Source organism: Mandrillus leucophaeus, unplaced genomic scaffold, assembly GCF_000951045.1.
Source record: "Mandrillus leucophaeus isolate KB7577 unplaced genomic scaffold, Mleu.le_1.0 Scaffold235, whole genome shotgun sequence".
NCBI lineage: Eukaryota > Metazoa > Chordata > Mammalia > Primates > Cercopithecidae > Mandrillus > Mandrillus leucophaeus.
Window position 1 is genome coordinate 3,584,730 of NW_012102421.1, and position 15,656 is coordinate 3,600,385.

Here is a 15,656-nt window from a genome sequence, read left to right on the forward strand (position 1 = left end):
TCTATTTCATTTTTCCTACTCAGATTTGATTGGCAGTATTAGTTAGGGTTTTCCAGAGAAACAGAACCAACAAGATATAGATATGGATAGATTGATTTCTTGTAAAGAATTGGCTAACGTGATTGTGGGGGCTAAAAAAAAAAAAAAAATCCCACAATCTTCCATCTGCGAACAGGAGATCCTAGAAATCCACTATAGTTCCAGTCCAAGTTCAAAGGCCTGAGAACCAGAAGAATTGACAGTACAGGTTCTATCAGAGTCCACAGGCCTGAGACCTAGAGCACTGATTATTTAAATTCTATTCCAAGTCCAAAGGCTTGAGAACTAGGAGCCAAGGCTGTTCTAGTTCAAAGACAGGAGAAGACTGATGTCCCAGCTTAAGCAGTCAGACGGAAAGAAAAGTTTCCTTTCCTTTGCCTTTTTGTTTTATTCAGATCCTCAACAGATTGGACAATGCCTACCCACACTGGGGAAGGCAATCTGCTTTAGTCAGTTTACCTATTTAAATGCTAATCTCACCTAAAAACAACACACACTCAGGAATAGTGTTTAGCCAAATATCTGAGCACTCCGTGACCCAGTGACCTCAACACATAAAATTAATCATGACAGCCCTCCCTATTGTCAAGTTGACCCCCAAATGCATCTCTTTAAACCATATTTAACTTTCAAATAAAGACAATAACAAGATCATAATTCTGCCTAACATGGTATCATTATCCCGCAAGTAACCAAAAACTCGCTAACCTCTTTTCCAAAAGAGGATGTAAAGTCCTTGAGTGACGTTTACTCTTCTCCTTTATAACCTGTAACTTAAATACTGTGATCTAAAATTAACCATACCTAGATACTATGTTATAAGGTCAATACATCTTATGTTATGTGATAAAGAAATGAGAGGCCAGGAACGGTGGCTTACACCTGTAATTCCAATACTTTGGGAGGCTGAGGTGGGCAGATCACTTGAGGTCAAGAGTTCAAGACCAGCCTGTCCAAAATGGTGAAACCTTGTATCTACTGAAAATACAAAATTTAGTTGGGCATGGTGGTGCACACCTGTAATCCCAGCCATTCAGGAGGCTGAGGCAGGAGAATCGCTTGGAGGCAGGAGAATCGCTTGAAGCCAGGAGACGGAGGTTGCTGTGAGCCAGGATTGTGCCATTGCACTCCAGCCTGAGTGAAAGAGCAAGACTCGGTCTCAAAAAAAAAAAAAAAGAAAGAAAGAAAAGAAAAAAAGAAATGAGAAGAAAAGAACCAAAGATAATCGCTGCACACACGCGCGCGCACACACACACACACACATTCACGACAAAATAATAATGAAATACGACAATTATAGTCTTCATTTCTGTAACTGGTCACATGGCCATACCTGTTATTTAAAACTACCTTCTCCACTACCCATTCTTTATTCCCTTTGCCATCAGCAAGCACCTCAGCTAGTTGGGATCTGTAGCTGGTGGGGTATTATGAACTGAATGTTTTTATCCTCTGCAAAATTCATATGTTGAAATTCTAATGACCAATGTGAGGTATAAAGAGGTGTAGACCTTGGGAGGTGATTAGGTCATGAGGGCTCTACCATCTATGAACCAGGAAACAGGCCCTCACCAGACACTGAATCTACTGGTGCATTGATCTTAGGCTTCTAAGCCTCCAACACTGTGGGAAATAAATGTTTGTTGTTAAAGTCACCCAGCCTGCAGTATTTTTGTTACAGTAGCCTGAATGGACTAAGACATGGGGTGACCCAGACCTTCATTCCTAAAGAATTTGGGCCACTAGTAGTCCAGCCTGAACTAGGTTGTTCGAATTTTCCATTGACCTTAATCACAGAGCATGGTGATATTAAGAAGTACCCTAAGGGATCTCCTGTATTTAGTAGTCCAGTTTCCCTGTGGGAGGCAGAATCAAGCAACATAGCCAACACAGTAACTCCCTTCTTTGCCTGTTGATTCAGGAGCATAAGAAACCCAAAGTGGCTGGATGGCAGTCTTAACTTCTAGTTCAGTGAATCATTGTTGTGTGTCCTGGTGGAAGCATTCCTCCTTCTGGAACAGACCTCTAGTCCAGCAGAGCATGAGCAGAAACAAAAAATCTTCTAGTGGATGACTAGGGGTAATAGTGAGTAGTACCATTCCCATTTCCACCCCTTGATTCCTGGCCCCCAAAATCCTAGTTATAGGAGAAACAGCACCATATATTGGACACTGATTCAGAGCATATACAGCCTTCTGGAAAGCCTTGTCCCAGCCCTGCAAGGTATTGTCACCTAGCTGGCCTTGGAACTGAGTCTTAAAAATGTCATTTCACCATTTTATCAAACCAGCTGTCTCAGAATGATGGAGAACACAGCGAGACCAGTGAATTCCATGGGCATGAACATTGATCACAGATTGTCTCAGAATAAAAGTGTTCAGTCTCTTACACTTAAAAACCACAGAAACAAGTTAAATCACTTCCAACTAGATTTAAGCAATAATACTAGCATAGTGCCTAAGAGTATACATCAGTGCTGTCCAATAGACATGTAATGCAAGTCAAAATTGTAAGCCACATATATGATTTTAAATTTTCTAGTAGCCACCTTAAAAACGATAAAAAGAAAGAGGTGAACTGATTTTAGTAATATTTCATTTATACTAATATATCAAATCATTATCATTTTAATATGTAATTGATGTAAGCAATCATTAGTTAGCTATGTTGCATTATTTCTATGATAAGTCTTCAAAATCTGGTGTCTTTTACATTTACAGTATGTGTCAATTTGCACTAGCCACATTTCAAGTGCTCAGTAGCCACTTAAACTCATCCATACCATTTAACCTCATCTGCCTCAGCAAACTGCTTAATTCATCTGCCTCATCTGTCAAAGGGGAATCATAATAATGCTACTCTGTCTGGTGGTTGCGAAGATTAAATGAGGCACATAGAAAACACTTAATATATGTTATTGTACTTGGGATCATTAGATAGATGGATGGATGGATAGATAGATAGATAGATAGATAGATAGATAGATAGATAGATAGATAGATAGATAGATATCTGTAAGGGTAAAATCATGCTGAATGCACTAGATAAACGACAAGTCATTTTTCATGAGTCAGTGCTTTCTGTGTGCTAATATATATTATTGTATGAGAATCTATCTAAGCAAGGTCTTTGTATGGTAGCTATTGAAAAAAATGTTTCAGATGTCTTTAAATAAAAGCAGAAAGTAACTGCTTATGATTTAAGACAGTCAGGAAAGAGATTATGTTCTTGTCAAGCTTGTTCTGTGTTACTCATTTTGCTTTCTATACTATTTGAAGGAGAAATAATCGAGAATCCGTAAAGACAAAGATAGAAAAACCCTGGGACGTGTTCACTCTGAAGTGGTGTAACTGATTACCTTCTTTAACTTCTTCTAGCAAATCAAATTCATTCTTTACTCAAGCTATTTACTCTACCTAGAATATTCGTCCTCCCTTCTTTGTTTGCTGGCTGGCCTCTTATTATTACTCAGATTTCATTTTAAATGTCAGGCCTCAGTCTTCCCTGACCGTCTGTGCTAGAATAGGTCTTCTCTTTTATTTTCCTCTTCAGCAATATTATTGTTTCCTTTATGAGCTTAGGTCAGAATTTATAATAATTTAACTTTTAATTTAGCTGCTTTTGTCTCCCTGTTACAAGACTTTTTGCCTCATAAGGGCAGGGCCTAGATTTGTCTTCCTCACTAATGAAATCTTAGCCACCATCATGGTGCCTGGCACAGAGTAGGCACCAAATATTTCTTGAGAGGATGAATGAATGATAGGCATGTTCTGTCCCCTCGTATATTGAGGGGTTTTCAAAGAAGGTAGTTGCAGAAATGATTTCTTAAACTAATATATCTACATCAAACAGGTATGAAAACTTCAGGGATTTTATAAAATCTGGTAGACTGTCAGTTCCACATGGACAGCAACTGTGGATTTGAAACTCATTGCCTCCCAGCATTGTGCCTGTTATATTTTAGGCATGGATATATTTTTGTTGATTGACTGAATAAATTAATTCTGATATGAAGTCACAGACTGCATAGCTATACAGGGAGGGATTTTACTCCAAGATAACATTTAGGATAAGTTAGAAAGAAACATAGTGATTACAGGTGATTTAAGACCCAGGTACTACAATAGCAATGCAATATGTGTGTATTTACTGTTATTTTTTTTTTTCCTAAAAGGGACCTGTTGGCTTACCTGGAGAAGTTGGGACAACTGGAAGCATTGGCGAAAAGGTAATTTTTTAAATTATTTTGTTTTATAGGACGAATTCTAGGCTAAACTCAAAGGACAGACTTTCGTATGATCTTTTATGTTAATTAGAAATCACTTATAACTTTAGCACATTCCCTTTACTGAATCTCTTAAATATATTGAAATATAGCTAATAGCACATAGGTTTCTAATTTTTACAGGGCAGAGTACCCTTTTGATTATAAAGATGTGATCTGAAGAGAAAAGATAGAACAGTCTAGATTTCTGACTAGAAAATATTATCTAAATCGACTTCATGAGAGCAGGCCTCCTATGAGAGGCTTCAGAGAAAGCAGTTTTTGAAAAAGAAGAATAAGTTACCATTTTACCTTTCTCTCTCCCCATCTTGTGCTTGGTTCTTATTCCTATTCCCATCCTTACTATTTTCTTGAACTAAAATATCCTCTCTTCTTCCCTCTGTTTTTTCAAAACCAAACTGTTGGACTCAGCTGAATTCCCATCTCCTCTGTGAAGTCCACAGACTCCTCTCATCCTAATTTCTTCACTTCCTGTACTTAGAATAGTACCACATAGTCTAAAATTTACTTACTCTCTGGTTGTTTCATCTCTGTTAATACCATGTCTGCAGTTACTGAGGGTAGAATCTAAGTTAAGTTTTTTAAATATCTCTTCTAACTCTCATGTACTACATTCTCAATTACTTAAGTACTACATAATATATATTTATTGATTTTTTTACTAGCAATGTAACAAAATATGAGCGCAGTTTAAAAAATTAGCGTTACAATTTTTTTTCACTCAGTTATTTCTGTGCTGAGTTAAATCTTCTATGCTAAAATTTTGATACTCTTGAGAATTTTAATGTGAATAAGTTTGGTCTTTTTAAGCTGCTATGACATGATCTTCCAGAATTATTTCTTATGGCACTTAATTGTGGTAGGCAGACTATAAAATAAAATTTTCTTAAATGGTTACACTTATTTGTTAAATTTTAATATGCTTTGATACTTTTACTATTCTCATATTTTGTATGTCTCATAAAATAGTAAGCATTTCTTACAAAAATTTTACATATGATACATGCTCACTTTTAGGTCTTGTTTATCCATAATTTCTATATTCTTCATTTTAATAAGGCCTTATTTTTCTCCGAAAAATGTCTTAAGATAATTTTATTAAAAGTCTAACCATTTTAAGATAAAAGTGCCAAATTTGTAAATTTAAAAATTATTGGAAATAAGAATGAGGTATGCATGTAAGACATGATTCTGGCTGACAGTTTTTCTTTCTAGGCTTAGCTCAGTCATGACTAATCTGTATGTTACTTTTTTTTCTTTGTTCTCTTAAAAGGGAGAACGTGGAAGTCCAGGCCCACTAGGTCCCCAGGGGGAAAAGGGTGTTATGGTAAGAGCTCAGTGATTGAAAAATATGTTTCCAAAGAACGTAATAAAAGTAAGGCATTCCAGAGATGGAATTGGCTGGGTTGGAATTTAACTGAGTAAAAAATGTTAAATTTCCCATAGAATTTTCTTTTTAAATGGTTTATCTCCCAGAATGCTATGTGATATGAAGGTACTTAAAAGCATGTAAATGAGATGGCTTAGTCAAATGATTCTAGTTTTAGGAGAGGAATTTAACCACCACAATTTGCTAAAATGGATGAAGAAGAAAATTCAATTAGAATTTTGCATACTCTGGTTTCTCTTCAGATTGTATAAATCTTTCACCTTTTAAAATTAGAATTCTACTTATTCTTCCACAGCTTATAGTTGATATGATGCGTATCATCATTGCCATTCTTCCATGAGTTTGTGGTCATGATGTAGTTTTTTTGGCATATGAGAGCTCTGAATCCAGAATTCATCTTATTCTCTTACATTTTTAATATAGGAAATAGTTGACAAATTTGATATCTGAGTTGCATCTTTTTAACTTACTAAATAGTGTTCTAAGTATGGCAGGAACTAGAGTGAATGATTATTATCAATAAAAGGATCTTTCATACAGAAAATACCTTGTAATGGATCTGGTGGCACATAATACTGTCCACAAATTGATTTTAACTAACTTCTATATTATCAGAAAAGTCCTATAAGTTGTGGTTGTTTTAGCTATGCTATTTCCAGTTGCTGTCAGCTAGGAAATTCAGCATGCCTATAAGACTAATCAACTTCAAGAATCATTACCTCCTAAGGCATTTTCTGAATCAGTGTTAATACCATAAAGTGTGTGGTCCTTCTAAAGTTTGAAATGCTAGAATATTTGTACACATTTACATTCCTTAATTAGAGAGCTCCTGGACCTCTCTGAAAAGGATATAGTTTCATAACCTATATAACATAACGTATATCCATGGATAAGATAACATGATCTTCAGTAAAATGAAATGAATGTTCTCTTATAAATAGGCTGTAGTATGTGATTCTGGCTAGCAATTTTCTTGTCTAGGCAAAAACCTTCTAATAAATGGAATATATAGTTCCTATGTAAATAAAACTACATAAAATATATATTTTATTTCTATGGTCTGTCTGCAGAACATTTACTGTGGCCTTTCATATCTTGGTCAAATTATCCCTTTTTATTATTGTTTATAATTTACTGGTTTGTCTTCAATGAAAATAATTAAAAGTAATAAGTATTTTACTTTTTAAATATTTTCCTTAAATTATAGGGATATCCAGGTCCCCCTGGGGTTCCAGGACCTATTGGTCCATTGGGATTACCTGTAAGTACAGGAAAGACTTTATGATTCCTTCTAGAGTGTGTATTTTAATTTAAACTCATCAATTGTTACGCTTTATTGTTGGTTTTTATTCAAAGTAAGTCGTGTAAACTAGTGGAGACTGCTTCTCTCCCAACTATACAAAACACTCTTGAATTTGTCATGATATCTTGAACTTCCTTACCTCTACTTGGTATATAATCAATTTCAGTCCTACAACCTAAGCTAAAATGCTTTGAAGTTTCTTTTGAATAACCACATATAAGGAAACAGGATTAGTAAGATTAAAAGTGAGACCAATTGGATAAATAAATCATAAGTGTAAGTTCTAACATATTTTTCTTAGAAATTTGTAAATATTTTCACACAACCAGATAAAATTCATAAAAATATATTTATTAAACAAAAATTGGGGTATTGAAAATATTCCATTTGTTTACAAAAAGATAATGAAATGTTTCCCCTAAATTAATTTTGCTTATCAGAATCTTACAGCTATTGTGAACTTAAAATATGAAAAAGATCAGCCTGTAGGATCCCCTGAGCAGAACTTTTCTTATCAGTAAAAACTTATTATTTGTGAAGCTTCTGTTTTAAAAATAAGCCTGATTTTCTAGTATATTTGTAAATATGTTGTTGGCTTTTAAATTTAGGAAGACTAGTCTCAAGAACAGTTACTGATCTCTTTAGTCATATAAAATAATAAATAAATTTGAAGTACTAAAGTTTACTTCATTTTTATCTACCTTAGGTTAACGGATAAATTTTGTTTTCCAGCTGAGTCTTGATTAAAGACTGTAGCTATAAAAATAATTCATTATAATTGACTTAATAATAAATAGCAACTTAATCTCCATTGCAGGCGATTTTTATAGCATATTAATTTGGAACATTTTGTGGCATTTTTATAACAAAAAAACTATTTTTTATGTGATGGGATTATCATAAATGTCTAGAATAATAGTAAAGAAATATTACCATGATAGCCATTGCTTTTTTGATGGGCCAGGCAGAATAGACTGGTCTGACTAGCTGAATGGATATCTCCTTTTTCCATCACTCCATATGTGTGCCTTCTGAAAACAACTTGGTCAGTGAATATTAAAGGCTTCTCCATTTTTTGTTCAGGGTGTAAACACCCAGATACTAAATTTGTCCAAAGAGTAGAATATTTCAAAAGTAGAATATTGGTAGAGGGCGGTATGATTAAAGCATATTTTTAAGGAAGACTAATCAATTTTAAGAATGTCCTGGGAGAATGATATATGTTATAAGAAAGATTATGGCTATTATTCTGATAGTATTCTTGTGAATTGTACAACTGATTTTTAAATTTACAACATATAGGGTCATGTGGGGGCAAGAGGACCACCTGGGAGTCAAGGTCCTAAAGGACAAAGAGTAAGTAATCTGTGGGAAAAAGTACATTAACCCTCCCCAAATTACTTCATAAATAGTGGAAAATGTGCAACAAAAATAGCATCATACCTTCTAGAATTCTGCTTAGATCTTGTCAGGTTTTTTTCTATTTTCATTATATTAGATGAATGCCCTACGTTAATTGAAATATGACTCATAATCATTTGTAGTTATAAAATCACACTTTTCTATTTTAATTTTTATGTATATCACTAACTCATATAGAATTCTTGTTTCTTATTCCCAACCTCCAATTCTATTCTTTGAGAGAATGGTAAATGTGAAGATCTTTAAATGAATCATTTCTCTACAGACTTACATAGCAAGGAAAAATGACATCATGACAAAATAAAGAGCAATAAGAAGTGGAACAAAGATACACAAGATGAATAAGAGCTTATTAATTGTAAATCAAAGTTATTATCATCATTGTCTAATAATTATGTATACAGAATTAAATAACAAATCTTCATCTCTTTAAGTTGTATCTTAAACATTAAATCCTTTTTAAAGAAATAAGAGCCACTATTTACTGCATGCCTGTCACATGCCAGACACTTTTTCATATATTATCTCAATACTCAAAACCACCCGAAAGGGAGAGATATTATATCTTAGATATTACAGTTGAGGAAACCGGGGCTCTCAAAGTTTAAGTATATGGCCTCTATAGACACACATAGAAATGGCACAACCAGTATTCAAACCTTAGTGTGTCTGACTCCAAAGCCCATGCTATTCAATACCATATGGAATATCAGGGAGTATTTTTAAAATAAATTTGGATATGTGGGCTTTAAGGATTCTGTGTTATGCCTTGACCTTACCTTGATTTAAATTTTAGAGTTGATGAAGAAAATATTTTAAAATTCTAAAAATATCCTCTACCTAACCATGATTAAAAAAAAAAAAAAAAAACCTGCAGTTTTCCAGTTCCAGTTGGCAAATGGGAGGAGGCTGTTAATGAATTCCCAGTTTGAAGTAATGACTTTAAAGTCATGTCCTGTGTTTTCAGTGAAGCTTGAAGAAAGAGAGCAGATTTGCCTTTATTATTGTTTCTTTTCTGAAAAACTATTTTCCTTCCTGGGTTCCAGATTTATACTCTATAGTCACATCTCTAATATATTAGCCCAAATGAGATTTAAAATAAAATAAAAAATAATGATAGATGATTTGTACCCAAACTGCCATTTACTGGATAGTACCCTGCCAGCATTCAATAGTTAGGTCAAATGTGTTTATTCAACTTTGTATTAGTCATAATGGGAAAGTTCAACCAATTTGTGACAGATGAAAAAAAGAAGAAATACTTATTTGCTCCTTCTGTTAATTAAGTAATTTGAGTCCTTAGGCAGAAGCTGTGTATCTAAGCACAGTCTTTTCCTAAACCACTTTGTGCTGTCTCATTAAGTCATATGGGAAGTTCATTTGTTCTGCAGTTTTCTAACTTCAATGATCCTATTACTGTTTCCTGATTTGAGACTTTGTCATCAATTCCTACCTCCCCAAGGATCTATTTTCTTCACATCCTTCAAATACATTTTACTCATTCTCTCCCTAAATGGTTCTTCATCATTTTTAAAATTTTTACCCAGGATCCAACAAGGAAGCTTTGTTTAGAAATAAGGGCTTGAGAGAGAGAGAGAGCTTTCTTTACTGAACGACTATTTTAGGTAAACAATGGACATTGGGTATACAAAAATAGGACTGAAGACCAGAATATTTGAGAAAGAAAATAGTAGGGACGTTCCCTTCTGGTAGCCACTGATATATTCCTGTTTTTACTCTCTTCTCTCTTCAATCCATTTCCCACTAGGGCTGTAATCCCAATACTCTAGACCCATTCTTCCCAATGTTTTTCACTCACAAAAAAAATGAGAATATTGGTCCAGCCTACTGAGATAAATGAAAAGGGTACCTGGCTGCAGATTCCTGTGTCTGGCCTTTCCTTGCCACCCTAAAGACTGAGGAAGGCACTATTTTCAGCACACCTGTAATCTCTTTGTGGCAAATATGTGTCATAGTATGTTGGAGGGAAGCTCTGCCTAAGTACATTTGCACAGAGACCACATGGAGACTTTTCATTATGGAACTGGTACTTATACTCCCTTGCTGTTCTGACTGTGATTTACGCTGTTAACATATTGCCCTATGACCATCATGAAGGGTAAGACTACTCCAAGGAGTCTGCTTCCTATCTGCTTCTCTCCTGCCCATCCATCCACCATACAGCTAGCTAACATTTACTGATTCCCTGCAATTTGTCAAACACTATTAATACCACGGAAGATTCTAGACTTAATTATCTCTTAGATCTAAATCACATAGATTTTACAGTCTAATGGCTTTTGAAGGATCAGGCAATATTGCAATTTTTCCAAAGAACAGGAAAAACCCAAACAAACACTAATGTCCTACCATCTCAAGAAACAGCCTAAGTAATCCTGCCTTTTATATAGCTGAAAAAGATAACAGGATTGACTAAAAATATCATTCTTACACAGGTTCTTAGATGAGAAACATGGCATAAACTTTAAAGTATTATTATTTATCCTACATACTCTAAGCTTTGTTTCTACCCTGCATGTTTAGCTGAAGAATAATTAAATAAAATGAAATAACTTAATATACCAAAGCTAACTAATATAATACACAAAATCACGTCCCTTATGTAGACAATATACGCTAGCAGATTCTCTAATTCAGTACCAGAAAGACAGTGGTTTAGCCTCTTGGGTCACTAGAAATCAGCACAACATCAGCTATAATTGAACTCTTCAGAGCTAGGCAGCTGATCCCCTGGTATTACTCCATTACACGCCTCTGTGTCCAGCTACCCAAACAGGAGAGATGACACAGAGCAAGTTCAGGAGAGATGACACAGAGCAAGTTAACCTCATCTTTTTTCTTGACCATGAATTGGCAAGGACCATGAGACACGTTTAAGTTTGCACTGTTTCTCTAGAGGGGCAGTGTAGAGGCATGCAACTGAGTATTTTTATTCAGACTATGCTGCTTAAGATTTAAATGGGAGGGAAAGATTAAAATAACTATATTAAAAATATGTAATGTTTTAAGGTTTTCTATGGAGGAGGTAAAATTGATCTGCCTATAGAAATTCTGAAATTTGTCCCTTCAAGGAAATGCTTACCATATAGTGGTAAGCAATCCTCAATTTTCAAATTTAGATTCAAAGCTAGATTCGATACTGAAGCACTCCAGATGATAAGCCGGACCTTCCTCTGTGGTTTCTTCTCCTGAAATAGTTTATAACAAGAATAGAATCAAAAGATTTTTTTTCCTTAAAATCACTGATTGTTAGTTTTTGCTTAATAGAACATTTTGTTTCAGCTGTATAAATCATGAGCCAGAAAAGACTGCTAGGCCTAATTAGTTAGGCACGTGAGTGATGTTAACATTCATATGAAGTAGTGGTTCTGTAAATTGATCATTTGTGAATTTAGTTATTGCCTATAATTCAAGTAGCATTTATTTCACAAAACATGCTTAGTTCATGTAGCTGAGCTATCAAATTTTTATTTCTGCTATGAGAACTTACTAATACAGCTCAGTGCAGCCAACTTTAATTTTCCTAAGAATGTAAATACTAGATTTTCTCTTTAGCCAGCATAGTTACTCCAAGAGGATATCCATGAGATATTTTTAAATGATTATTTTAAAATATAACTATGCCAGATTTAGGTGCCTATTATAATGCTATTTGCCTAACTTTCTTATAGCCTGTCATAAAGCTTATTTTGTCTTAGAAGTCAAAGCAGACGTATATACTAACCCATGAGATAACTTCTATAACCAATACCAAAGTGAAATTTAAAGATGTTGATAAAGCTAAGCTTTCAGTTAATTAGCTTACTCTTGCTTTAAACAGAGAGAGTACCAAGCTCTCCTAGAGTTCTTCTGCCAGCCTTAAACTCTTATCTAGCAACTTTAGGCTTTATTACCTTTAATTAACATAACTGCATTACTTAGACCTTTGGGTTGTTTTTTAAACTAAATGTGGTTATCATCACTGTAGTCACACAGCTTCTCTTTCTTCATTCTCTGTGTAGTCTTGCCTTAGAAAATGAAATAATAAAGTGAAAGTATTTTTCTAAGTAAAGAGTTTTTTTAAAGAAACATTCTTTTATTTTTTATTGATACTATTTGTACATATTTATGGGGTGGGTGTGATGTTTTGTTACATGCATAGAATGAATCATAAACAAGTCAGGGCATTAGGTATGCATTACCTTTAGCATTTATCATTTCTATGTGTTGGGAACATTTCAAGTCCACTCTTCTTGTTATTTTGAAATATACAGTAAGTTATTGCTAACTACAGTCACCCTACTCTGTTATTGAACAAAAGAACTTATTTCTGCATTTCATTGCATGTTTGTATCCACTAACCTCCTTTTATCTCCCTCTCCTACCCATACACCCTTTCCAGCCTCTGGTATCTATCATCCTACTCTCCACCTCCATGAAATGAATTTTTTTGGCTCCCACATATGAGTGTGTAGGGCAGCCAGAGATCACATCCAGCCCCCATTTTAGTCCTCAGTGGGTTCTTCAGCGGGATCTGGAAACCTGATTGACACTAGGCAGATTAACAAAGACAAGCTACAAATTATATTAGTTTTGTGTGTATATGGGGATCTTTACAAGAGAGTGAAGTCTGAAGTGCCCAAAACAAGATGCTTTTATACTTCTTAGACAAAGAGTGATAAATTTGAGAAAAAGTGACAGGACAAAGAAAATCTAGCTAGAGTGGTAAACATTTCTAGGGAAGTCACTAGGAGATATATTGGGAGCGGGGGTGTAAAACAGGTGGAAGATACGAGTTACTTCATTAAGTGTGTTTATTCAGGTCCATTGCAGCCTTCAATTCTAAGTCTCTGGTGATAAGGACTGTTTTCTCATGCTGGTATGGAGAAGGTAGCTCTCCCAGAGGGGTCTTGGTTGCTTGCTGCCTGCAGGAAGAGAGATCAGCTCGCCCTTCTGGAAACTACAATTTCTCCAGTGTTTTCATGATGTATTTTGGGATGGTATGTTCTTCATTCCTTCAAGTGAGAACATGCAGTATTTGTCTTTCTGTGCCTGGGTTATTTCATTTAACATAATGACCTCCAGTTCCATCCATGTTCCTACAAATTATTCCACTGTGTACGTATACCACACTTTATTCATCCATTTGTCCGTTGAAGGACACTTAGCTGATTCCATATATTTGCTGTTGTGAATAGTGCTGCAATAAACATGGGTGCAAAAGTCCCTTTGACATCTGATTTATTTTCCTTTGGATAATAAAATTCCACCCAGTAGTGGAATTGCTGGATTGTATGGTAGTTCAATTTTTTTTTTTTTTTTTTTTGAGACAGAGTCTCACCCTGTTGTCTCACCCTGTTGTCTCACCTTGTTGCCCAGGCTGGAATGCAGTGGCATGATCTCAGCTCACTGCAACCTGTGCCTCCCAGGTTCAAATGATTCTCCTGTCTCAGACTCCTGAGTAGCTGGGATTACAGGCACCAGCCACCTCGCCCAGCTAATTTTGTATTTTTAGTAAGAGACGGGGTTTCACCATGTTGGCCAGGCTGGTCTCAAACTCCCGACATCAGGTGATCCCACCCGCCTTGGCCTCCCAAAGTGCTGGGATTATGGGCGTGAGCCACCACACCCAGGCTCCATAATCTGCATACTCTTTTCCATAGTGGCTATGGAATTAGTAATAATTCACATTCTCACCAACAGTATGTAAGAGTTCCCTTTGCTGTGCATCCTGGCCAATATCTGTTGTTTTTTGTCCTTTTGATAATAGCCATTCTTCCTGTGATATGATGATATCTTATTGTGGTTTTGATTTTCATTTCCTGATAATTAGTGATGTTGAGCATTTTTTCGTGTGTCTGTTGGCCATTTGTTTGTCTCTTAAGAAATATCTGCTCGTGTCTTTTCCCCAATTTTTAATAGAATTATTTTTTTAACTACTGAGTTGTTTGAGTTCCTTGTGTATTCTGGATATATAGTCCCTTGTCAGATGAATAGTTTGCAAATATGTTCTCTCATTCAGCAGGTTGTCTCTTGAACTGTTGATTGTTTCTTATGTTGTACAGAAGCTTTTTAGTTTACCATAGTCCCATTTGTCTGTTTTTGGTTTTGTTTCCTGTGCTTTTGAGGTTTTAACCCGAAAATCATTGCCCAGACCAATGTCATGGAGCTTTTCCCCTGTTTTCTTCTAGAAGTTTTATAGTTCTGAGTCTTCATATTTAAGTCTTTAATCCATTTTGAGTTGATTTTTTTGTATGGTGAGAGATAAGGGTTTAATTTAATTCTTCTGCATCTGGATATACAGTTTTCCTAATATCATTTATTGAAGAGACCACTCATACCCCATTGTCTGTTCTTGGCACCTTTGTCAAAAATCAGCAGGCTACAAATGTGTAAATTTATTTCTGGGCTCTCTTTTCTGTTCTGTTGGCCTATGTGTCTGTTTTTATACTAGTACCATGCTGTTTTGGTAACTATAGTTTTGTAGTTTATTTTATTTTATTTTATTTTATTTTATCTTTTAAAGATGGGGTATCACTCTGTCACCCAGGCTGGAGTGCAGTGATGCAATCATAGCACATTGCTGCCTCAAATTCCTGGGCTCACATGATCCTACTGCCTCAACCTACCAAGTAGCTGGTTCTACAGGCACGTTCCACCGTGCCTGGCTAATTTTTAAATTTTTTGTAGAGACAGGGTCTTGCCATCTTACCCAGGCTGATCTTGAACTCCTGGGCTCAAGTGATCCTCCCTTCTTGGCTTCCCAAAATGTTGGATTACAGGTGTGAGCCACCACACCCAGCCCAGTAGTGTACTTTAAAGTCATGTAGTGTGGTGCTTCTAGCTTTATTCTTTTTGCTTAGGATTACGTTGGCTATTTGGGCTCTTTTTTGTGTTCCATATGAATCTTAGGATTTTTTTTCTATCTCTGTGAAAAAATGACATTGGTATTTTGATAGGGATTGCACTGAATCTCTAGATTGCTTTGAGTAGTAAAAGTATTTTTTAAATGTAAAACATAAAATGAGTGGTTATCATTACTATATGTATTCCTTAATTTTAGAAGGAGTTCCCTTGATTTGCAATACCAATCAGCACTTTACTTGTGAATGTTTAATATTCATTTTGTAAACTTCTAAATTTCAGGTCCTCTATTCCAGCCTGAATTCACTTGCTGACAGGATTAACCTCATTTCTTTCTAACCTTTGAAAAAATA

The 15,656-nt window shown here is 35.3% G+C and overlaps 1 protein-coding gene across 1 annotated transcript in view; it reads left to right on the forward strand.

Annotated features, from left to right (window-relative positions):
- The window catches only part of COL24A1 (collagen, type XXIV, alpha 1), a 438,816-nt gene that overhangs the window by 265,815 nt on the left and 157,345 nt on the right, over nucleotides 1-15,656 (forward strand). Inside the window, exons 28-31 of the mRNA XM_011982146.1 lie at nucleotides 4,214-4,267; nucleotides 5,598-5,651; nucleotides 6,922-6,975; nucleotides 8,320-8,373. Of these exons, the coding sequence (XP_011837536.1) occupies nucleotides 4,214-4,267; nucleotides 5,598-5,651; nucleotides 6,922-6,975; nucleotides 8,320-8,373 (216 nt within the window). The remainder of the gene's footprint in view (nucleotides 1-4,213; nucleotides 4,268-5,597; nucleotides 5,652-6,921; nucleotides 6,976-8,319; nucleotides 8,374-15,656) is intronic.